Source organism: Cyprinus carpio, chromosome B1, assembly GCF_018340385.1.
Source record: "Cyprinus carpio isolate SPL01 chromosome B1, ASM1834038v1, whole genome shotgun sequence".
NCBI lineage: Eukaryota > Metazoa > Chordata > Actinopteri > Cypriniformes > Cyprinidae > Cyprinus > Cyprinus carpio.
The window spans coordinates 18,439,332-18,463,672 of NC_056597.1; the positions used below are offsets into that span (position 1 = coordinate 18,439,332).

At 34.3% G+C, this 24,341-nt stretch overlaps 1 protein-coding gene across 2 annotated transcripts in view; it reads left to right on the forward strand.

The window, feature by feature from the left end:
- LOC109086097 (short transient receptor potential channel 5-like) overlaps nt 1-23,381 on the forward strand; it is a 69,410-nt gene extending 46,029 nt beyond the window's left edge. For both annotated transcript variants that reach the window (XM_042716865.1, XM_042716866.1), the window contains exons 4-11: nt 2,698-3,034; nt 4,473-4,612; nt 6,743-7,065; nt 14,245-14,440; nt 16,511-16,723; nt 20,008-20,049; nt 20,267-20,356; nt 21,641-23,381. In XM_042716865.1, coding sequence (XP_042572799.1) covers nt 2,698-3,034; nt 4,473-4,612; nt 6,743-7,065; nt 14,245-14,440; nt 16,511-16,723; nt 20,008-20,049; nt 20,267-20,356; nt 21,641-22,522 — 2,223 coding nt within the window. In that variant the 3' untranslated portion in view covers nt 22,523-23,381. The remainder of the gene's footprint in view (nt 1-2,697; nt 3,035-4,472; nt 4,613-6,742; nt 7,066-14,244; nt 14,441-16,510; nt 16,724-20,007; nt 20,050-20,266; nt 20,357-21,640) is intronic.
- The last annotated feature ends 960 nt before the right edge of the window (nt 23,382-24,341 follow it).

The following is a 24,341-nucleotide window of genomic DNA, read 5'->3' on the forward strand; positions in this document are numbered from 1 at the left end:
CTTCACACCATGGAAGAAATACCAACAAGTCAGGCATAGGGAAACAAGCCAACCTCACAAGTGGTTCATTATAAAATCAAACCTGAAGGAAATTACTGTCCTATTTCCTTTCTCAAAGCTCTTTGTTAAATTCACTCTTGTGTCCTTTTTCCCCTTTACCACACCCCCTCCCTGGGGTTCAGGTGCTTCTATTAGCTTACTTCATTAAATGGAGGTTGATTGTCTTTTCCTACGGGACCTTTTGTGATATATGCAATAAGGTTGAGTGAGGGATTGTGGGAAACCAGCGATTAACTGTGGATATTCAGAGGGGGATTGTTGGTTCAGAAGTTACTGCTTTCTCAGGCTTGCTAGAGAAACTCTCAACAATGGAAAGTTTTAAATCTGAGAAAGAGTTGTTACTCATCTATCATGGAGTGTTGTCAACCCACGCAGCATTTTCCATTACAGCCACTAGATAACTTATCACAAATTTGCTATGAAATATGAGGCGAGTCAGATTCTTAGCTCGCTTCATTTCAAAGCAGATGTTTCTGAGGATGCTCTCTTACAAGCAAGTCTCCTACAGCAATGCACTTAACTGGTAATTAGCTTTGTTTACACTCTGAAGAAGCTTTTCTCCATTTATCCTCCCCTTGCTTCTTTGAGAATGATTGATAATAGAGATACTTTCAGCATCATTAAAGAAATAGTTCACATTAAAATGAATATTTTGTCATAATTTAATTGCCTTTGTGTTCTTCCAAACCTATATAACGTATGTGTATTTGTATTTATTTATTCTTAGTATTATTTGTCATGTATTTCCTGGCCAATCTTTTTAATATAATGAAAGTAAATGAAGAGTTTAAAGTTTCTTAATGACAATTTAGAAGCTTTAAAGTTTTTAACTGATTAACGGTTTACATTTGGGTCTGTTCCTTACACAAGGACTCAGAATTTGCTAATGTACCAATTTATGACACTTTTGTGTACTTTTCGAAGCTTGACAGCTCCAGTTCCCTTTCATTGTCAATGCATGCTTCTTCTTTTGTGTTCCATGGAAGAAAGAAAGTCAGAGGGGTTTGGAATGGCATAAACAAGATGAGTAAACCTTTCCTTTAGGAATATAATATTCATAGTGCCGTTTGCATTTGCCAGTTCTGTCTGTCTTCCTGTCACCACATTCTTATTCAGCTGCAAGCCATGAGTGACATTTCAGTGCTAAATGTGTTAACACAAATGGTTCAATCAACAACAAATGCAGAGAAATGAATCACAGTATTTGTCTGTCCTTTAAAGCGAGATATGTTTGCAATAAATGTACATACAGTACTAGATATATCATTTTTGTAAATCTAGACAGTAACTTTCATTTGGGTACTTCTTTTGGTTCTGATTTGTGAATCAACTGTACTACGGGGTTTAAATACACACAGGGTAACAATCTGTTATCCCTTAACCCAAGTAATAAAGTTCTACAGCTACTTAAGCCTTACCCATGAAACATACATTGTTTTCAACTTTATTTTGTGAATTATTTCCGTCCTTGGTGTGATATTTATTTGAGTGTTTTCAGGCATTTTTCTCTCACATTAAATCCATTCAAAATATAGCCAACATCAACTGAAATATTAGATTTAATTTGAAATATTAAAATTCTATAGCATGCGGTATTTAATAAAATATATTATTAAGTGTGCAGCTGCATGAAAATTTAGTTTTCTACAAAGAATCCCAAAGAAATTTATTACAAAGAAAATTAATTTCTAATTGTGGCCAATAAATTGTTAAAATTAAAATACAATTATAATTTGTCTAAATTAAAATTACAAATAAAACACTAAAAACTAAAATAAATATACAAGTGAATTCAGGCTTGTGTTATAATGTACAGCAATAATAATATACATTTTTGTAATATTTGCCTAGATTATGTTTAACTGTTATTAAATTATTAGTGTTTCTAAATGTTAACTTTGAGTGTCAGATGATGACAAAGTTAACCCAAGGACAAGGAGTAGGAGCCAAAAAACAGGCACAAAACATAACATCCAACAGTGGACAAAACCTGACATAGAAATACAGAGGTTTAAATGCACAACCTGGCAAGACACTTAAACACAATCAGGGAGTAATAAAGGACTGGCTACAAAGACACGCCAGACAGGAAGCAACTTAAAAGTCCACATGAAAAACAGGGAGCACAGGCCAAAATCATGACACAAAAACAAAAACATTTAATTATTGTATTTGAATCATAAATGCACATGTCACAAATAAATCCATGCATCATAGGATTTCTATTCATGCATCAAACAGAGCCCCAAAAAATGTAAAACACGCTTAAAAGTTTGCACCATTTAAGATGGCATATGCAATTATTACTTTTTTCATTTGAACACTTCAATGCATCGTATGAATGTTAAGAAACATATCTGATTTGGATGCTCTTGGACCCTAATTATACAGATTTGACTGGCTGAAGATCAGCCATTCAATTAGTCAATCATACCACCCACCAACAAATGGATTATGAAAATATGTAGTTTTTCCCATCTGTAGGATAGATGAATGATTACTCATTTTTGTGGGAACGAATAATGCTCTTTTTTCTCCCAGTTAATTGGTCCTTCTGCGTATGGTTGCCATTATGCATGAGCATTTACAAATCCTTTAAAATCCATTTACAAATCTCTCTCTCTTTTTTTCCTCTAGTTTGTGGCACAGCCAAACTGTCAGCAGCTCCTGGCCACACAATGGTATGATGGCTTTCCTGGTTGGCGGCGCCGTCACTGGGCAGTTAAGCTGGTCATGTGCTTCATTATCGGCCTGCTCTTCCCTGTCTTCTCGCTGGTCTACCTGCTGGCTCCAAAAAGCACACTGGGGCTCTTCATTAAAAAACCCTTCATCAAATTTATCTGCCACACGGCCTCCTACCTCACCTTCCTCTTCCTCCTCCTCCTAGCCTCACAGCACATAGCACGCACCAACCTACACATGCAGGGCCCTCCGCCCACTGTGGTGGAGTGGATGATACTACCTTGGGTGTTGGGTGAGTATGACTGGATATGTCATGGGGATGTAGGTCATAGTCAACACTTTATTGATATTCTTCAAATATTCAGGTCAGGGATTTTTACTTAGCCCTTAACCCAAGTAATAAAGTTCTACAGCTACGTAAGCCTTGAACCATGAAACAAACATTGTTTTCAGCTTTATTTTGTGAATTATTTCCACCTTTGGTGTGATATTTGTTTTAGTGTTTTCAGGCATTTCTCTCTTACATTGACTTACATTGAATCTATTCAAAATATTACCAACATCAATTGAAATATTTGATTTCATTTGTAATAAAGTTTATCTCATGCAGTACTTAAAGAAATATATTATTAACAGTGGATAGTTAATGTAAAATTTGATACAAAGAATTCCAAGAAATTTAATCCAAAGAAATTTATTTTCTAATTGTGGCCGATAACCAATTAAAATAGATTATAAAATTAAATTATATTTTGTCTAAATTAAAATTACAAATAAAACGCTAAATACTAAAATAAATAAAGTGAATTTAGGCATGTGCTATAATGTACAGCATTAATAATGGATATTTTTGTAATATTTGCTAAGATTACATTTAACTGTTATTAAATTATTAGTGTCAGATGATGGCAAAGCTAATTTAAATGTAAATGTAGGAAAAATTAATATGCACAATTAATATGCAATATCAACTGATACAATAAATTAAAATGACAATACTAAAAACTGAAATACAAGTGAATTCAGAAATCAAAGCATTATGTACTATGTATTATGTACTATATGAAAAATAGCGAGATTAGCTAAATATTACATTTAACAGTATAATTAAATTATTACAGTTTTTATGCATTTTTTTATTTATACAGCTGTATATAGAGTAAATAATGCACAAATCTGTACATAATTCTTGTTTCAGATTCATATCACAGTATTATTATTATTATTATTTTTGTCTCACTTATTTAAATCGAGTCAGTTTTTATTTATAGAGCACAACTTTAACACAACCATTGTTGATCCAAAGTGCTTTACAATAAAAAGTTACTTAAGAAGCAACAGAGATCAAAAATTAAAAGGGGAAAGAAATAAATAAAATACAAAATTAAAAATTAAATAAAAATGTATATATACACAAAAAACATACATCAAATGTATTTTATATCAAATATATTTAAATGTTCTTTGTTCAGATTGTCACGTATGTATGCATCTACTGTATGTACCAAGAGCTCCCAAATTACTTGTGTGATTGCACACACTTGGCGAATAAAGCTAATTCTGATTAGGATTCTAATTTTAAGGAAAATAGGCATGTAGAATAAAAAATGCAATATCATCTAATATCTATCCAATTATATAAACTGATACAATAACTAAAAAATATTTTCCAATAACCAGTATATTCTGTATTCCAAGTTTAGGCTTGTGTTTGTGTGTTTTGTTCATAGGCTTTATATGGGCTGAGATTAAGGAGATGTGGGACGGAGGTTTTAATGAGTACGTCCATGACTGGTGGAACCTGATGGATTTTGCCATGAATTCTCTCTATTTGGCCACTATATCTTTAAAGATCGTCGCGTATGTCAAGGTGAACTCCTGCTGTAAATGTTTTGCTGTCGATTCAGTCATCCACTCTCACACTCGAATGCACGCGAGCACATGCACGCAGACACACTCCAGACTTCATGACCATCTGCAGCTGTGTTAGTCACCCTGCATAGAAGGGGTTCCAGCCCACTTACAGCATGTGTGTGTGTGTGTGTGTGTGTGTGTGTGTGTACAAGTGCAAAATGATAAATGGTCCAAGCCATATAATTTATGTTCTGTTTTGTGTTTGGATACATTCTCAAGAATTACGTTTACAAGCTATAAATGCTTGTGTGAATGTCCTACATGTATTATTATTGTATAGAACGATTCCAAAATGTGGGAATATGCTGTAAAAAACCAAACTGTAAATTACTATTTCATTTTTTTCAGCATTACTTGCTGTTTCTTTTTAGTTGTTTGTGAAAGTTCCTAGAAATTTACTGTTACAGAAATTTACTATTTCTGAGTGAAAATTGTTTCTACACATTTATTAGACAGTTAATATTGTGGTCTTAGTCCCAGTAGAGAACAGAATTTAAAGCAAGAAGAGCTCAGCCATGCCTGGCACTGAAAAGCCAGCCTTATTTCTCTGCCCACTGAAACATGGAATTGAGGGATGGTGCTGAGGGGAGAAGGCGTCTCGTTCCACCCTCAAGTGAAATTACGCAAGGCAAAAGCTCAGGAAATGCCTTAAGAATCTGTTAGACCTTTGACTCAACTGCCTAGAAAAAGACTGAGGCATATCCAGAACAAAAACTAATGGAAGAACTTCCACACACTGTAGTTTTCATTGAAGTTTTCCATTATTCTTCACCAAACCATTCCAAAAATTTCTAGAAGGAATTCACTAAGAGTGATTTGAACCTACTGATAGTATTGTGCCATTTGTGTCTGCTGTCGGTATTGTTACAGCATCTGATTCACTCAGTGAATTATGCAAATCACGTTAGTTAATGGTGCAATCATGTGCACCACTGCAATCCAGGCATTTAAATTGACTCTTTAAAATAGCAAAATTTTACAGTATGTGTAGATATGTGATATGTAATTATTACACTCTTCCCCATCTTCTGATCAACATTTGATGAATTACTGCTGCCATGATCACTAGAAAATGTACACAAACATTCCTTTTAAGTAGCGCCGCATTAACTGCAGCAGGCAAATAAGCCGATCCATTCACGTGTGTGAATCCGATCCATTGAGCCACATTTGCATAAAAAGGAGGCTTATTTGCCCAGAAACAAATGACAGTGACTTGGCAATGAATTTAAATATGCATGATGCAGCGCTATACCAGTGTATTTAGCACCTGGTTATGTTGGATTGTGGGTGTTAAAGTATGTGAATAAGGCTAAAAATGGACTTTACACAAATACGCAAAGACTTGGCTAACCATCAGTAAGCATAGTCCCAATGCACATGCACTAATGATTAAAAATGAAAAAAATATGTAGCGCTATCATTGTTAATCATAAGAAATAATTCTCTGAGCAGCAAATCAGCATATTACAATGATTTCTGAAATATCACGTGGCACTAAAGACTGGAGTAATGATGCTAAAAATTAAGCTTCAACATCACAAGAATAAATTACCTTTTAAAATATGTGACCCTGGACCACAAAACCAGTCTTACGTAGCACAGGTATATTTGTAGTAATAGCCAAAAATACATTGTATGGGTCAAGCGATTTTTCCAATATTTAGATTTTTTTTTGCACCCTCAGATTCCAGATTTTTAAAAAGCTGTATCTCAGCCAAATATTGTCCTATATCCTAACAAACACATCAATGGAAATCTTATTTATTCAGCTTTCAGATGATTTCGAAAAATTGACACTTAAAACTGGTTTTGTGGTCCAGGGTCACATTTATTAAAATAGAAAACAGTTATTTAAAATTGTAAAAATATTTCACAATGTTACTGTTTTTACTGTATTCCCATCAAATAAATGCAGTTTTACATTACTGTTTCATTAAGTTTACATAACTAGTAATTCTGTTTACATGTGCAAAGTACATTTTAAATCACAGGGTTTAGTGCTTATTTCAATGCAGTAAAGGGGCACAGCATATACAGTAGTTCTTACAGTGAAACTAAATAATGAAATTGTTGTATTCTGTAGTATAACAGTTCTCGTCCACGAGAGGAATGGGAGATGTGGCATCCGACGCTGATCGCTGAGGCTTTGTTTGCCATCGCTAACATCTTCAGCTCGCTTCGGCTCATCTCCCTCTTCACGGCCAACTCTCACCTGGGCCCGTTGCAGATCTCACTTGGCCGCATGCTGCTGGACATCCTCAAGTTCCTCTTCATCTACTGTCTAGTGCTGCTGGCCTTCGCCAATGGACTCAACCAGCTATACTTTTACTACGAGACCGAGGCAGCTGATGAACCTAACCACTGCAAGGGGATCCGCTGCGAGAAACAGAACAATGCATTCTCTACGTAAGTTTATCAGCTTTCAGTTTTCTTTTTTCACCCTCTGACATCATTTAAAACAACGATTCACAGTTTCTTTTTTGACTACTGTGCAGCAGTTGTCAAAGTTTGATTTAAAATAATTAGCAAAATATGCAATTATAAACACAACAAGGCTGTAAAAGTGGACTAGTGAGTAGATGAGTTTACCTGTTTGGTGTGATGATGTTTGATGTCCTCCTCAACAACCTCAATTTAGCCACTTTTTAGCAGCTTTTAAAAAACTCACAAAGGAGAGTTGCTGTGAAAATATATTCAGCTTGTGTTAACTACAGACCTTGTTTCAGGCATTTAACCAAACAATCCTCAAAAAAACCATTGACTTTGGGGTGATGGAATTGGAAGTGCTAACTTGTTTACATCCTCCCTGCAGCACTCTGTTGCCCCTATATCTTATGTACTGTAGTTAACTACTTTTTAGTAGTTCTGTGTAGTCAAAATTATACCTTGACTGTTTTTGAACAATTTTAGATTGTTAGTAGTTTCAAAGAAACTTTCACAATGCTGTTTGTTAACAACATGCATTCACCCTTTCCTGCACTGCAGGTCCAGGTCAGCCTCAGTCAACACCTGATAGGACAGCGCTGATGCTGCTTCTGAATATTCATTAAAACATCTTGCTTTACCAGTGATTTGTTGATCAATGACACATCGATAACCGCACAATCATCCAACACTGCACAGTAATGCAGGTTCAAGAATCATCTCATGAATATTTATGAGAGCAAATGCTGAGAAAGAAGAAGATAAATCTGTGCTGTGACCCTCAGAAAACTGCAGCTGCTCTGTGAAATATAAACAACAACAAAAAAAACCTGAGCATGTTGTTGAAATGTCTGGGGATTGTCTTGCATTTCCATCAGAATTCAGTTTTTTGCCTGCAGCTGTATATGAGCTGTATGTGGCATTACCACACAGAGATATCAAATCCCTCAACCCATATCACATCTGAAGCAGCACGAGCTCCTTCAGGCTTCCTGTGATGTTTTTCTGAGGTTCAGTCACAGAGACTCTCCTTCACAGATTAATGTCTTTGACAATCCACGCAGTTTGGGCCTTTCATAAAGACACACAGAAAAAAAATGTAAATAAGAAAAATAGGAATTACATCTCTGAAAAAACAGAAAATCTACTTAGGTTATGGGTGCGATTGTGTATGTATGTGTGTGTGTGTGTGTGTGTGTATATATATAGGGTGCAATTTGTGAACAAAACTGGGGGGGGGGGGTGTTCTTATTATTATTTTTTTCTTGAAAATATATGACAAATCACAGTGGAGATTATTTTTGGAAGCTGTTAAAGAAACATTTTTACAATAAATATTCTTGTGATTAGATAGCTTTAATATTTGACCACTATTTATAATAAAACTTGATTAGTGACACTAATAGTTCTTATTTCTGCCAGGAGTAATGATATTTTGGATAGAATAACGAGAAAATAACCTGTACATATTAAATCACATTTGCTTCCATTTATTTTTGATCAGTGCTTCAGTACACAACATACAAACTTTTACTCCAAAACTGCGCACATTATGTATTCACACATTTACCTCAGATTTCTTTAAATAGAGTTGAAGCATAATTTCTTAATGACTCGCAGAAAGACGATTCTCTGCCATTTCAATATTGTGTGTTCATAATTCCCACATTGCAGTGACGGTAAACTTCTGCGTTCTGTCTCATAATACATTTATGCATGGATTAAGATCACGAACCAGGATTACGAAACCCAGACGGTCTCTATTAAGTGGGAGTGCTGACAGTTTTTATATATATATATATATATATATATATATATATATATATATATATATATATATATATATATATATATATATATATACAGTACAGGTCAAAAGTTTGGAAACATTACTATTTTTAATGTTTTTGAAAGAAGTTTCTTCTGCTCATCAAGCCTGCATTTATTTGATCAAAAATACAGAAAAAAATTTAATATTGTGATGTATTATTACAATTTAAAATAATTGTTTTTAAATTTATTATACTTTAAATTATCATTTATTTATGTGATGCAAAGCTGAATTTTTAGGATCATTATCAAAGTTGGAAACAGTTCTGCTGCTTAATATTTTTTCAGAACATGTGATACTTTTTTAGGATACTTTGATGAATAAAAAGTACAAAAAAAAAGAAGCTATGTTTTTAAAATATAAATATTTTGTAATAACAATATACACTACTGGTCAGTAATTTGGGGTCAGTATTTTTTTTCTTTCTTTTTTTAAAATAAAATCAATACTTTTATTCAGCAAGCATGTGTTAAATTGATAAAAAGTGATAGTAAAGAAAATATATTATTAGAATATATATTATTAGAATTTTTATTTTTATTTTGAATAAATGCAGTTCTTTTTAACCTTTTATTCATCAAATATATTAGACAGCAGAACTGTTTCCAACACTCATAATAAATCAGAATATTAGAATGATTTCTAAATGATCATGTGATAGACTGGATGTTACATGTGACACTGAAGGCTGGAGTAATGATGCTGAAAATTCAGCTTTGCATCACAGGAATAAATTTTTTTTAAAGTATATTCAAATAGAAAACTATTATTTTAAGTTGTAATAATATTTCACAATATTACTGTTTTTTCTGTATTTTTGATCAAATAAATGCAGGCTTGATGAGCAGAAGAGACTTCTTTTTAAAAACATAAAAAATAGTAATGTTTCCAAACTTTTTGGTCTGTACTGTGTATATATATATTATATATATAGTATATATATATATATTATATATATATATATATAATGTATATATATATATAAACAGTATATATATTTCCAGAAAAACATACCCTATAAGCTTTTTTTCTTTTTCTTATTTTAAGCCTGTATGGGGACAATATGTACACTTTAGGTACTAAATTGTACCTTTTAAGGTACTAATGTTCACCCTTTAGGGAAAGAATAAGGTACAAAGGAGTACTTTTTGTAAGGGTACTGCCCCAGTGACAGTTTTTGTACCTTTTTTTCTGAGAGTGTAGGGTAAGGTAAATAAACTTGATTCAAAGTATATTCTCGGAAAACAGGTATTCTCAAATAAATGACAATTATATGTTTCATTTAATTGAAATTAAATTTTTGCTTCTGAAATATCTTGCCTTATGGATGTTTGGATATTTTTACTGGAAAAATTCTGGTTCAAAATGATTTTTTGTTCAGCGCATAGAGGCAAAATAGATTTCTGAAAACAGATCTTACACACACCAGTACACTCAGAACATATTCATGTCTTCTCTGTATTATTTTGGCCTTTCAGTTCGAAAGCTTCAAATGCCAAATGTCGGCTGAAACGGCTCAGGATGTGGAGGGCTGCTAGCTCTAGTGGGCTGCCAGTTGTTATGTCACTATCTCTGACAAGTCAGTGAGGTGCTTGAGGCAAACCTGTGTGCCTCAATTAGGGCTCTGCCACGGCAGGTCTGTCACAGCAGTCTTATGCTTAAGGTGCCGGCCACGCTTTATTTTTTATTCGTTTATAGGTGACATTGAATGTGCCAAAAATATAACATGGATGCAGCCTTCTAAATCCACCCATGTGTTCAAAATGGACACCACTATTCACAGCTTGGACACCGATTTATTGATGCCCTGCTCAGAAACATCATGTCCGTTCAAAGCAAGGGGCTTTTTAGCCACGTGGATTTAAATAAACTAAGCATCAAGTGGTAATCAAAAACATATCAAGCAATCAAGCACTGTTTATAGTGTGTGACAGTCTGGAGGAAGGGTGGAGAAGCTCATAGCCCAAGTTGTTTGAAGTCCAGTGTTAAGTTTCAACAGTCTGTGATGATGTGGGGTGCAATGTCATCTGCTGGTGTTGATTCATTGTGTTTTTGAAAACCAAAGTCACTGCACCTGTTTACCATGAAATTTTGGAGCATGCATGCTTCCTTCTGATGACCAGCTTTTTGAAGATGCTGATTTCATTTTTCCAGCAGGATTTGGCACCTGTCCACACTACCAAAAGCACCAAAAAGTTGGTTAAATGACCATGGTGTTGGTGTGCTTGACTGGCCAACAAACTCAACAGACCCAAACCTCATAGAGAATCTATGGGGTATTGTCAAGAGGAAAATGAGAAACAAGAGACCAAAAAAATGCTGATGAGCTGAAGGCCACTGTCAAAGAAACCTGGGCTTCTATACCACCTCAGCAGTGCCACAAACTGATCACCTCCATGCCATGCCGAATTGAGGCAGTAATTAAAGCAAAAGGAGCTCCTACCAAGTATTGAGTACATGTACAGTAAATGAACATACTGTCCAGAAGGCCAACAACTCACTAAAAATGTTTTTATTGGTCTTATAAAGTATTCTAATTTGTAGAAATTGGTGGGGTTTTGTTAAATGTGAGCCAAAATCATCACAATTAAAAGAACCAAAGACTTAAACTACTTCAGTCTGTGTGCATTGAATTTATTTAATACACAAGTTTTACAACTTTTCCACTACATTCTAATTTATTGAGATGCACCTGTACATACACACACACACACACACACACACACACACACACACACACACACACACACACACACACACACACACACATATATATATATACACTGTAAAAAATGACCGTGAAATTTACAGAAAAACTATGTAAAATCCATACAGAAAAGTATTGTAAACCCCAAAACATATTTTTTTTGTTTAATTCACAGTGGAATTTTGTAAACTATTAAACATAATATTTTGTTATATTTACAATAACAATATGTGATTGTAATCAAAATTATTTGTTAAAATTACAAATTATTGGTATCAAAAACAGAGAAATACTGTAATACTCATAACAAAACAATTTTGTTAATTTGACATGCAAATATTGTAAAAAACTAAAGTTTTAGTCTGTTGTTTTTAAAAATACAAATAAAGTATGTATGTCACTTTACAAGTTTATGCTGTAGACTAATTTTAGCATGATTGATGAAACGATGCAAATTGAGCTAATACATTTTTTTCCACAAAAAAATAAAAATAATTGTGAACCTGAGAGGTTGCCCATCTATATATATAAAAATATGGCTAAAAATATAATAATATTGTTTTTTATAATTTAGGCTATTTGTTTGTAGCATATTGTACACTGTAAAAAATAAGTGTCATTTTAACTGTACAATTTTGTAAAAACGCTACAAAAAAAAAGTGTTAATAGGTTAACAGTAAGTTCCTGTACTATATACAGGGAAAAACTGTAAAAGATCTAACCAGACATTTCATGTAATTTTACAGTAAAATGCTGTTAATTTTACAGTTTTTAGAAATAAAAAAAGAACAAATCAATGTATAATTTACAGTCAAAAACTGTAAACTGATATTCCCAGAATTCCCTGTGTGACGCTCCACATTTGAAAGTATTTTGTTTAAATAATCATGTTTTTTTAATAGTTTTTTTTGTTATCAGTTGTACATTTGGGCTTTATGTTACATCTTCTGCTGTTTAATGAAAGTTTATTGAATTGTTTAAGTATAGCGTGTCTCACCATGATGGTGTTTTGTGTTTGCATGAATGACTTTGTGCACCTTCTATATATTAATATAAACTTCTGCTTGTGGCGAAGCTACTTGTGATGAACTTCGATTCTTCATGAAACTTTCTCTTTTACCACCTGCATTATTATGGTGGTTGTCAGTATGTTAAAGGTACAAAACAGATTTTAATAGCAGTGTGCGTTGTTGAATTTACTGGTTTACATTCAAATTTTCTTGTTTGTAAATAACAGTTTTATACTGTAAAATTTACAGTTTTTGGCCGTAATTGTGTTTACAGTTTTTCTGTATTTTTTACAAAAGTATTCTGGCAACCACAGCTGCCAAAATTATTTTGTAAAAACTACAGACTTTTTTTTACAGTTTACTGTAAAATGTACAGTTTTTTGGGCCGTAATTGTGTTTACAGTTTTTTTCTGTATTTTTTACAAAAGTATTCTGGCAACCACAGCTGCCAAAATTATTTTGTAAAAACTACAGACTTTTTTTTACAGTGTACTGTAAAATTTACAGTTTTTGGCCGTAATTGTGTTTACAGTTTTTCTGTATTTTTTACAAAAGTATTCTGGCAACCACAGCTGCCAAAATTATTTTGTAAAAACTACAGACTTTTTTTTACAGTGTACTGTAAAATTTACAGTTTTTGGCCGTAATTGTGTTTACAGTTTTTCTGTATTTTTTACAAAAGTATTCTGGCAACCACAGCTGCCAAAATTATTTTGTAAAAACTACAGACTTTTTTTTACAGTGTATATATATCTGAAAGATTTATACTTCTAAATCAAATTTTTTATATATACATACTGTACATATATTTAAAAAAGTATTATATAAATATATATTGTCTTTGCATTTATGACTCATGAATGAATAAATAGTATTTATATTTCATATATACTTCATACTATTACATGTTGTTGTTGGGGGTGTTTTCGGCCGTGTTTATCTTGCCTAGGGCACAAAGTGAGCCAAGGCTGCCTCTGCACGTGCTGTTGGGAATTAAAGGCAGTGAGACATTACAAGTCTGCTACAAACCCAAAATAAAAGGACTTTTTTTCACCCGTCACACTGGATTCCCAGACACAGCACTTTTCATTGTCAGCGTTCTCTCAGTAGTCTTGCTGTATGTTTCTTTTGTATGTCTGTGCCACTGAAGTTTCTCCCATCAAACTCTATCAAAAGCAGTCTAATACCTGCTTCAATAGGTGATCCACAGTGCTATGTCCTTTCAGTTCTGCTGTAACTCCTCTTTCATATTTTTAGGAAACCAGATTGTATTTATCTCTGTCAGGACTTTGATGAAAGTTGATGATGTTGAATATTTAATGCAACAACAACAACAACAACAACAACAACAAAAAAAAAAATCACAAATCCTTTCACTCTAAGGGAGCTTGTAGACACACAAACTTCAACTTATAGAGGTAGCCAGACATTGCCTTCTGAAATTTTTTATGCTGTACATTGCAATACTGTACGTTCTTATTTACAAAGCTGTGACAGCTTTGACCTTCTCTGGCCCATCCTAAATGTGTCTGTGATGTTGTTGCACAATATTCTGATTCATGTGTTTTCTCTCTCTCTTTCTTGCCTTCTGCATCTCCATCTATGTCTTTCAGGTTATTTGAAACACTTCAGTCACTGTTCTGGTCGATTTTTGGCCTGCTGAACCTGTATGTAACAAATGTGAAAGCTCGGCATGAGTTCACAGAGTTTGTTGGAGCCACTATGTTCGGCACCTACAATGTCATCTCATTGGTGGTTCTCCTCAACATGCTCATCGCTATGATGAACAACTCCTACCAGCTCATCGCAGTGAGTACTGACCACAGTAATTCAAAAAGCCAGAAAGACACTGTATTTTACACAGATTGTACTCAGTTGATTGACCAACAGATTGCAAGTACAAACATAAATGTTTTAATATACTTTCTGATAAATAGAAATTCTAGACTTTTTCACATTTAAAGATTTATTTTTAATTGAAAAGTTTTATAAAAGTAAAATTTTAATTGAAACGTTTGAGCTTGGTAAGATTTTTAATGTTTTAGAAGTCTCATGGGGATCAAGGCTTCATTTATTTGATCAAAAATACAGTAAAAAGAGTGATGTTGGGAAATATTACAACAATTTAAAATAATGTTTTCCATTTCAATATACATTAAAATGTTTTTTTTTTTTTTTTTTCCTGTGATGGCAGAGTGTAACACGATCCTTCAGAAGTCATTCTAATATGCTGATTTGGTGCTAAAGAATCTTTTTGCTGCTTAATATTTTTTTTTGTTTTTTCAGGTTTCTTAAAAGAATAATGAAGTTCAAAAGAACAGTATTTGTTTGAAACATACATTTTGTAATGTTATAACTATCTTTACGGTTACTTTTGATCAGTTTAATGCATTGTTGCTGAATAAAAAAAAATAAATAAATATATATATATATATATATATATATATATATATTATATATATATATATATATATATCTGACTGTCCCCAGGGCCCTATGAAATCCGGTTTATTTTTTCCTAAATTCAGTTTTATTTTTTTTCCAAATTCCGTTTCTTTTTTTCATTTTATTTTTTTTGTCGACATGTGCCGATATTCGGTAATACGATATATCGCGGGAATGAATATGCACGGTATTGTTATCGTGGGCACTTCTAAATACCGAGAATAATTATATATTACAAATTATTCCGAATTTGAAATGCATTTTAAGAATACTTTTCCCATCAAGTGGTCAAAATGCACAACACCGCTGTAATCTGCTTTAAAGACACGTGTGAGCTCTGATGTAAACAAGCACGCATGAGAAGCATATGGAGGAACACGTGAGAGACGCGCTGAATGAAAGCACATTCACTCTCTGACAGCAGAAGGCGCTAAACTGCAGAAAATGCAGCCCTTACCCTGTAAACCCCATAAATAAAAGCAGCTGCTACTTTCTAAACATTTAAACAATATAAAATAATATTTATATATTTCCATAAAATTTTTCCATTTTAATCTGGACTACAACATGTCCTAGATATTGTTTGAAAGTGTTTTGATTCTCTATTGTTCATTAACACTTTACATTAGGGCTTCATTAGTTAACATAAACTGCCAATGAGAAATTCTTCTGAACATTCATTAATCTTAGGTATTCCAATATTTAATAACACATTGTTAAATTCGAAAGTTGCAACTTTGCTATTAAATGAGCTAACATAAGCTAAGACTTGAATTTTTTAACAAAGATTAGTAACTTCTTTAGCAAATGTAGCTATTGCTCATTGTGAATGTTAATGCATTAACTAAGGTTAACTAATGAGGTCTTATTGTAAAGTGATACCTATGGGTCTTTAAAGTTCTTTTGCACTTTAATCGGTGTAAAACCTTTATTTTAAATATATTTTTTGTATTGCTTTATTGTATTCAAATGTTTAGTTATTTTTGTTATAAAAAAGTTATTTAACCTGTTATACTGTATTATGACCACTTTTTTGAAACTTAATTTCAATACCGTAATAATATCGCATACCGTGACAAAACATTATCAATTAATCGCAACAGGAAAATTTGATACCGGCATATCCCTACATGTATGTACTATATGGTTAGGATTAGGGTTTGGCTTTGGGTTATTTGCATGTAACTATGCATTAATTGTTATTATAATAGTAAGTACATGTAACTTGTAACAAGGAAACCTTAAAATAAAGTGTTACCCAAACTTTTGATCTTTGTAACAAATTCTAATTCATAGGTTTTTAAAAATGTACTCTACTGTATAATATAATAAAACATTGTGCATTCTGGATACAATTGGTTTAGGATCTTATACTTCATTGATTATTATCATTCAGTTCATATGGTTAATAATTTGTTTGTCACTGGGCTTTAGGACCATGCTGACATCGAGTGGAAATTTGCTCGCACCAAGCTGTGGATGAGTTATTTCGATGAGGGTGGGACACTCCCCCCACCGTTCAACATCATCCCCAGTCCTAAGTCATTCTGGTACCTGTGTCGATGGGTACACGGGTGGCTCTGTGGGTCGGAGGCTGCTCCGCCTGAAGAAGACTCCCATAAACATGAGAATCTGAAGGAGTTTACGGTAAAGAAAACAACCTGAATACATCTGAACATTCACATCGTGATTTCATCTGAATCTGATCAAGTGGTTCTGGTTTAAATTACACTTTAAGCACAATGCAGATGGCTCATTGTGTAACTGATTACCCATTACAATGACTAACAGCACAGCCACACACATATATCAGCACACTGAATGCTAAAACAGCTCATTTACATTTTTATTGCTTTTGAACTATTGGTTTTTGACTCATAGTGGGATGCAGTAATTGTATTTAGACTGGTATCATCATGCATTACTTTCAGGTATCACTGAGTGAGAGAAATACATATAAAAACCTTTGACTTTAACAAAAGCAACTGCTTAAAAATCCAGCATGTTAGTCTCAGTGAGAGTGTTTACAAAATTTTGTACATTAAATTTATATTATATCTGGTGTTAATTGGTTGCTATTACAATTTTGTCAATTCTGAGATCTACTACAGACCTTGATCTCCAGAAACAGTGACATAAATGTGGTCTATATGTCTACAAAAGCATATAACTCAAACATATTCTGCCCATATACACTAATTGGGTAGATGTGAATAACATGCCTTCTTTATTATTAAACATCAAGGTTATAGGTTAAGTTTGGCATGAATATGTGAGGGAAAGCATGCACTACTATTAAAAAGATTAAGGTCAGATGTATTTATATTCTTCTCAACAAGGCTGCATTTATTGTTTTATATTTGGGGCATTTATTTGAATTATTTGAAGCAGCATGTATTTGAATTAGAAATCTTGAACCATTAATAATAGCTTTACTGTCACTTCATATCATTTTTATTCATTCTTGCTGAATAAAAGTTTTTTCTTAAAATCGTACTGACTTCAAACTTTTGAACGGTAGTCTAAATCTTAGTCTTCAATAGTTTCTTTTAAACGGTCTTTCCATTTTCACAGCATGAATTTTTAAAAGTACAATTATTCTGTGTCTCTAAAAAGAGGTCAAGAAAACGGCATGCAATTATTTTAAAATGACTGGTGACATGCTGTTAAATAGCCTTAGCTGTAGTTTAGCATGTTTAGCAGGTGCATTTAATGTCAACTGCCCATTTATCAGTCCTACTATGGCAAAGGCTTGGTGCATGAATATTAATTAGGTTAGATAACCAGGAAGGTTACTTAGCAACGTCAGCGTGACCTAATTAATATTCATGAGACAGGTCTTTGCCATATTTTTGACATCACAACCAGCTTGTCAGCCCCCCTCCCCCAAACTTCAACTACTGGCTTCATTCAGAGTGGCCTGATTGGTTGCAAATTTCATTTCAATTGAATCAGTGAAGTTGAGTTTCATATAAATTAATTAAACTTCTATGAAGGATTTTTTTTTTATTATTATTATTCAACAAGTTTCTGTTTCTCCTTTGATGATGTAATGAGGTGCAACATGGCCCGAGTCTGTCTGGAGTTTAACCTCCTGTGTTGCCATGCAACTCCCCTTGAAACTCCGGGGACTCTCATCATCTCTGTTTCGAATATATCCTCTCTTGTTCCACCTGACGCACTTTTATTACAAATCCATCTCTCTGCACTGCCTTTATTGGCCTGCATCAATACAGATGCTCATGCACTCTCTCTCTTTCTATTTCTCACGCTGTCACACACACACAGCCAAAGCACACTCACTCGAAACTCTCTCCCACATGTTTGCGGGCATTGCTGAGCTGGGATCAAACCTTGATCATTATATAAAGCTGCCTACATGTAGAGCTAAGAGGAGAGCAGCTTTCCTGCAATATCTGATAAGAATACTAAGAATCTCTCAGCCTATAATGCAAAATCAGAATTCCTACATCTGTATGTGGAAGTGCTCATCTGATTTTGTTTCAAGAGTGTACAAATAGCAGTATTCCAGTTAGAAAGCATCTGCAGGACTCATACATCTCAATACAATGCACAAGCAGAGAGTATAACTGCACATGAGAATTTGCATTGAAATTGCATTTGAAAATTTTGATTGATTCACCCATTGTGGATGCGATAGGAAAGTGCTGATAACAAAACCCAATTGTTCCTTCATTTCCATGAAATTAGTTATTCAGTCTTTTTACTGTCAGACATTTTTGCAGTTTATGCAAAATGTCCTACCAGAGGATGTCCTAAATGTCTTACCAGAGGATCGACAGCATTAACAGATACAACATATGTCTTAGTCATATGGTCAAACTCATTTTTTCAACACCATCAGCTCAGTTTATACACTAACGTTCAAATGTTTGGGGTCAGTAACATTTCTGTGTCAAATAAATGCTATTCCCTTCATCTTCATTCTCTTGCTGAAATCCTGAATCCTGAAAAATTATGCCGCATAACTGTTTTCGACATTGAGAAAAAGAGAAAGTATATATATATATATAGATAGATAGATAGATAGATAGATAGATAGATATTTCCTGATTAGCAAATCAGCATATCGAATTCTGACACTAAAGACTGGAATAATGGAATAAAGTAATAAATGTGAACACTTTCAATTAGAAAATATTTCATTTAAATTGTAACAATATTTCTATATATATTTTTATTACTGCTTTACTGTATTTTCGATCAAATAAACACAGTCTTGGTGAGAGACTTCTTTCCATAAATTTAAAAAAAATCTTCTAAATTGTATAGTGTTTGTTTTCTGAAACTGAAAATTAATAAAGCAGTGGTAACAGAAATTGTATTCATTGTGTTATGATGTTAACCCTCTTAATCTGGTGTCAGAATAATCATGAACATTATTATTTTTTGAAAAATTACTAATAATAGTGCAATGTTCTTAGACAGAAAGTACAAAAAATCCACATTTAAAAAAATATAAAAAATAAAAAGGACACTGACAGTGAAGAGAAATATATATCATGATATTTTCATTACAATAAAAGCACAATTTTCTAAAATATAGTTTATTATTCTATCATTTCAGTGTGTTGATCATGATGAATGGGAACATTAATATTGGGTGACAAACACAACTAATGCTTTATTCTACACTAAATTATATATAATGAATTTATAAATTAAAATTCATTATATTATATTGTAACTGATTTAAACTTAAATGCAATGTTAATGTGTCAGTTATAAGTATTGGAGGCTCAAAGCGCACAAATGGCAGAGTATCTTTTGATTGACCCTGGATTTATATTAATAATTATCTAAAAATAATACTAATAATACTACTAATAATAAAGTGGCATGTATTTGATTAGTTAATGAGCTCAATTACCCTGCATAATTACAGTGTGAATATTTGTTTCTCCTTTCAGGAAAAGCATGCTGACAGGCTGATACAGAATCAGCATTATCAGGTATGCCAGCAGATAAAGCTCTGCAATTAGACACATGCGAGAATACAAACAATGTGCATGTAATTGCATTACATCACTTCGCCTCTGGCATTGTTTTCCCTGTCTCTCTTTTTCCTTGCACCGTCACACCAAAGATCCAGCTGTACATTTCCAGATTAACAAGATTAGGGAGTTCTATCTGATTGCTTGCTTTCTCTTCTTCTCCTTCACTCCTCAGGAGGTCATCCGTAGTCTAGTGAAGAGGTATGTGGCGTCCATGATCCGCAGCGCAAAGACAAGCGAAGGGCTGACGGAGGAAAATTTTAAGGTGCTTCTGAAACTAAATGCTCTCTATTTATCTAGCATTAATATCAGGAAATGCAGGCTCATAAACAAAAACACTGACTAAGTAATTATTCTTCAGATGCCCCGTGTTGACAGAAAATCTGCTGATCTTCCTCTTATAATCTTTATTTGCACATAAAGATTATAAGCACACACATTGATATATATTTTTTAGCTTTTAAAATGTGTCAATTAGGATTTATAAAATATTTGTATAGTAAAAATAATTATAAGTAATAATTATAAATAGGCCTGTAATTTATACAGCAGGTTTTCATTGTAATGTTTTTTTTTTTTTTGTCAAATATGCGGCAGTAAATACCCGTTAATTGATTAAAAGTTCCCTTACTATTGTATATTCAGTGAAAAACTGTAATACAGTAATACACATCATTGCAGTAAAATCCTTATAAAAGTAACATTTTTAAGTGATTTTTATCACTTATGCACATTAGACATTTAAAAGAATGTTTATTTCCTCGTTTTGTGTATATGATGGTGTTTTGAATTTGTTTGTGTAAGTGTACACTCTCTTTATTTTAGTATTTACATCAGCTTTTGGAAAAGGTGAACTTTCATGTGGCTTTCAGTGTTTTCAGTTTGTATTACATCAGTTAATGAAATATTGTTTTTCAGTAAATTTGACTTCAATCCATAAAACTTAAAATGTTGCTAGTGTATTTTTCATGGTAAAGTTCTGACAGCCACCACTGCCATTTATTTACTGTACATTTCACATTTTACAGCATATTTACATTATTACACCACACACAGTGAAGACATAAAGCAACATCAGTAATGTCAGTCCATCACAGTCTGGTTTCTAATAACAGTACATAGCCACAGGAACATATTTTTTTCTGGGGGGGGGGGGGGGGGGTGCTGGGAGCGGGGCCATGGTGGGGGATTTTAGACAAAATCCTAATATTAAACAGCCCAAACACTTATATACTGTAGATGAACATACAATTTAAATAAGACAGAGTTACATGAGAACCAATATATATTTGTGCTTTTCTGATTTTAGATCAAGAATATTTTCTTTAATATTACTATTATTTAAGGGCATTTTACTAAATATTAACATCACTGATACGCCAGAGTTGTAGTCTGTGAGCATGCATGATATTCTTCTATAATGTAAATGTTTTTTGCTTGTTGTTTGAATAAAGGAAACTTAAAGTCACGTTAACACTATAAGTATATACTTATATACTGTAAGTATTACTATATGTTATAGTAATACTATAATAATGCTCTGCCTTAGGAGCTGAAACAGGACATTTCCAGTTTCCGCTATGAAGTTTTGGACCTTCTCGGCAACCGAAAGCCGCCCCGGCGGAATTTTTCCTCCAGCAGCGAGGCCACACTTCGAGATGAGGTCAGCGATGATGGCGAGGCTTGTCAACACAGCGATGGGAGCAGCATCGGGGCCAAGGGTGTGTCTTTCAAAACCGTTACACCCTCGGATCTATCGTACGGAGTCTCCGCCCTCTTTCACTCCATCTCGGGAATGGAGGTCGCTACTACTACGATGACGGCGGCGGCCTCGTCTGCATACAGGGAGGGTAAACCAAAGATCAACGGACTGAGGAAGAACCCCTCACCCTCCTCTTCCCTATCCTCAGTGGGTCCAGCAAGACCTGCACTTTCACGAACTTGGAGGCGCTTTTCCCGCTTTTCTAGTTCCAAGAAGAACTCGTTCAGACGGCTTGGCCTGCTGTTCTCACGCATGGGCAGCCACCTTCCGCAGCCGGCAGGTGTCACCGCTGCAACCTACACTATCTCAGATGGATTGCTTCACCCGCCGGGGGCTTGGCACGACTTGGGCTTCACAAGGGGTGCCGGTCCCGTCACCAGAAGTGAGACCAACCTTAATCAGGTGGACGTGGGTGCTTTAAATGAGGGCGACGGTGCCATGACGACCAGTGGACAGAGAGCTAACGGAAGGGATGTTTTACTGACATTAGGACCTCTGTCCCCACCCTCTTCCCTGCACTGTGCTTCCAGTTTCTCCGCCTCCAGCTCCCGCCTCCTGGACTCAAATGAGGACGTGTTCCAGGGATTGGTTGGGCCCTGTGGCAGACAAACACCAGTCTCCTCCCGCTGGGTAACGGAACAGGACGATTCGGTGACCACGCAGCTATAGTATTGCTAGTATGTACTGTACAGCACTTTGATAATAACAATAATCAATGATGATATCAATAACTATTACCTTAACCACAACCGATTCTTCTGTTCGTTCTTTTGTTTGCTGCTGCAATATTTGTCATTTCTTTCTGAGATTTAACCAAATCGAAAGTTATTTACAAGAGAAATGGGATGAGTGCATTAAATGACGGGTGACAGAGATTCAGAATGGGACAGAAAATGCCATCATCAGAGAAATGCAGGCCAGGTTGTATTTTTGTATATTCATTACATCCCAACATATTGTTCTCCCAACAATGAAAATTCTGAAATCTGTTAATCAATTTCATGTCATTCCAAACCTGTATGTTTTTTTCTTCTTCTGCAGAGCACAATGGAAGATACTTTGAAGACAATACTAGTTTTGACTACCATTGACCATTCTCACTTTAGTTTCTAAGAATCTAGTTAATACATTTAAATCTAGTGTTTTTTTATATTTTGATTTTTAAATAATTTACAGTTTCTTATTCATTTTACATTTATAATGCTATGTGTTTTCTTACCTTGGCACTAAATTACATAAAACGATTTAGTTTCTTAATACATATTCCAGATATTATTGTGCATGATTCATCAGTGCATGTTATTCCAAAGAAAAAAATGTTTGTCTTCATCAAAATATTTAATATCTTGATAATTGTCTTTTTGGCTGATGTTAAGTAGACTGTTCAGGATGTTAAAGGGGTTACATGATGCTGCTAAAAAGAAATTATTTTGTGAATTTGGTTTAATGAAATATGTTTATGCGGTTTAAGGTTAAAAAAAAAAACATTATTTTCCACATACTGTACATTATTGTTTCTCCTCTATGCCCCACCTTCTGAAATGCATTCATTTTTACAAAGCTCATCTCTCTGAAAAGCGAGGTGTGCTGTGATTGGCCAGCTATCCAGCGCTTTGTGATTGGCCGAATGCCTCAAGCGTGAGACGGATATGTTACGCCTCTTAACATATTGTGATGCCTTGTCAGGCCGGAGTGACGAGACGTAAACATAAAACCGATTACAAACGTGATATTAACATGATTTCTAGTCGTGTCTTCTTTTGGAAGGCAAAAACAAAGTAGTTTTGCTTTCTCAATGAAACAGCATTACACACCGGCTTGAGTGAGCAGAGGCCAGATGCCTAGAGTGAGCTGCGGCCAGCTTGAGTGAGCGGAGGCGGGCGGCTTGAGAACGGTGTGGCAGGCAGATTCTACGAAGGAGCGTACCTTGGTCTTGCAGCAACCACATGTGACGACCCCGGGCTGGACTCCGCTTCATCCGCGGCGAAAGCCTATCCGGCGATCCACAGTGCAAAGTTGATGTATTTCCTCAGCAACCAGCACGGATCAGCTCCAGGCATGACGAAGTAGTTTTGCTTTCACAATGAAACACACAGCGTCTATATGACATGGCGGCGGCAGCAACAACAATACTACAACGAGAATAAAAGGTACGCCTTCTTTCTTTGCATGAACATCTGGGTGGTGTTATGCAAATCTTCCCACGTAGAGATGTGGGGGCGTGTTAGAACGAGCCATTTCAGAGGGGCGTGGACGAGTCTCAACTTTTATAAAGAATATTTCTTTGGATTTGAGACTTTAGTCTTTGCAACTTCACAGATATTCTTTATTTACCAAGAGCTTGTAACACTCCAAAGAGAAAGGAAAATTTGAAATCGCATCATATGACCCCTTTAATATTAATTAGCCATTTAAACATTTTCTTATTGAATTTTTAGCGCAGTAATATAATGCCAGTTAAAGTTCGTTTTAAAAAGGTTACAATAAT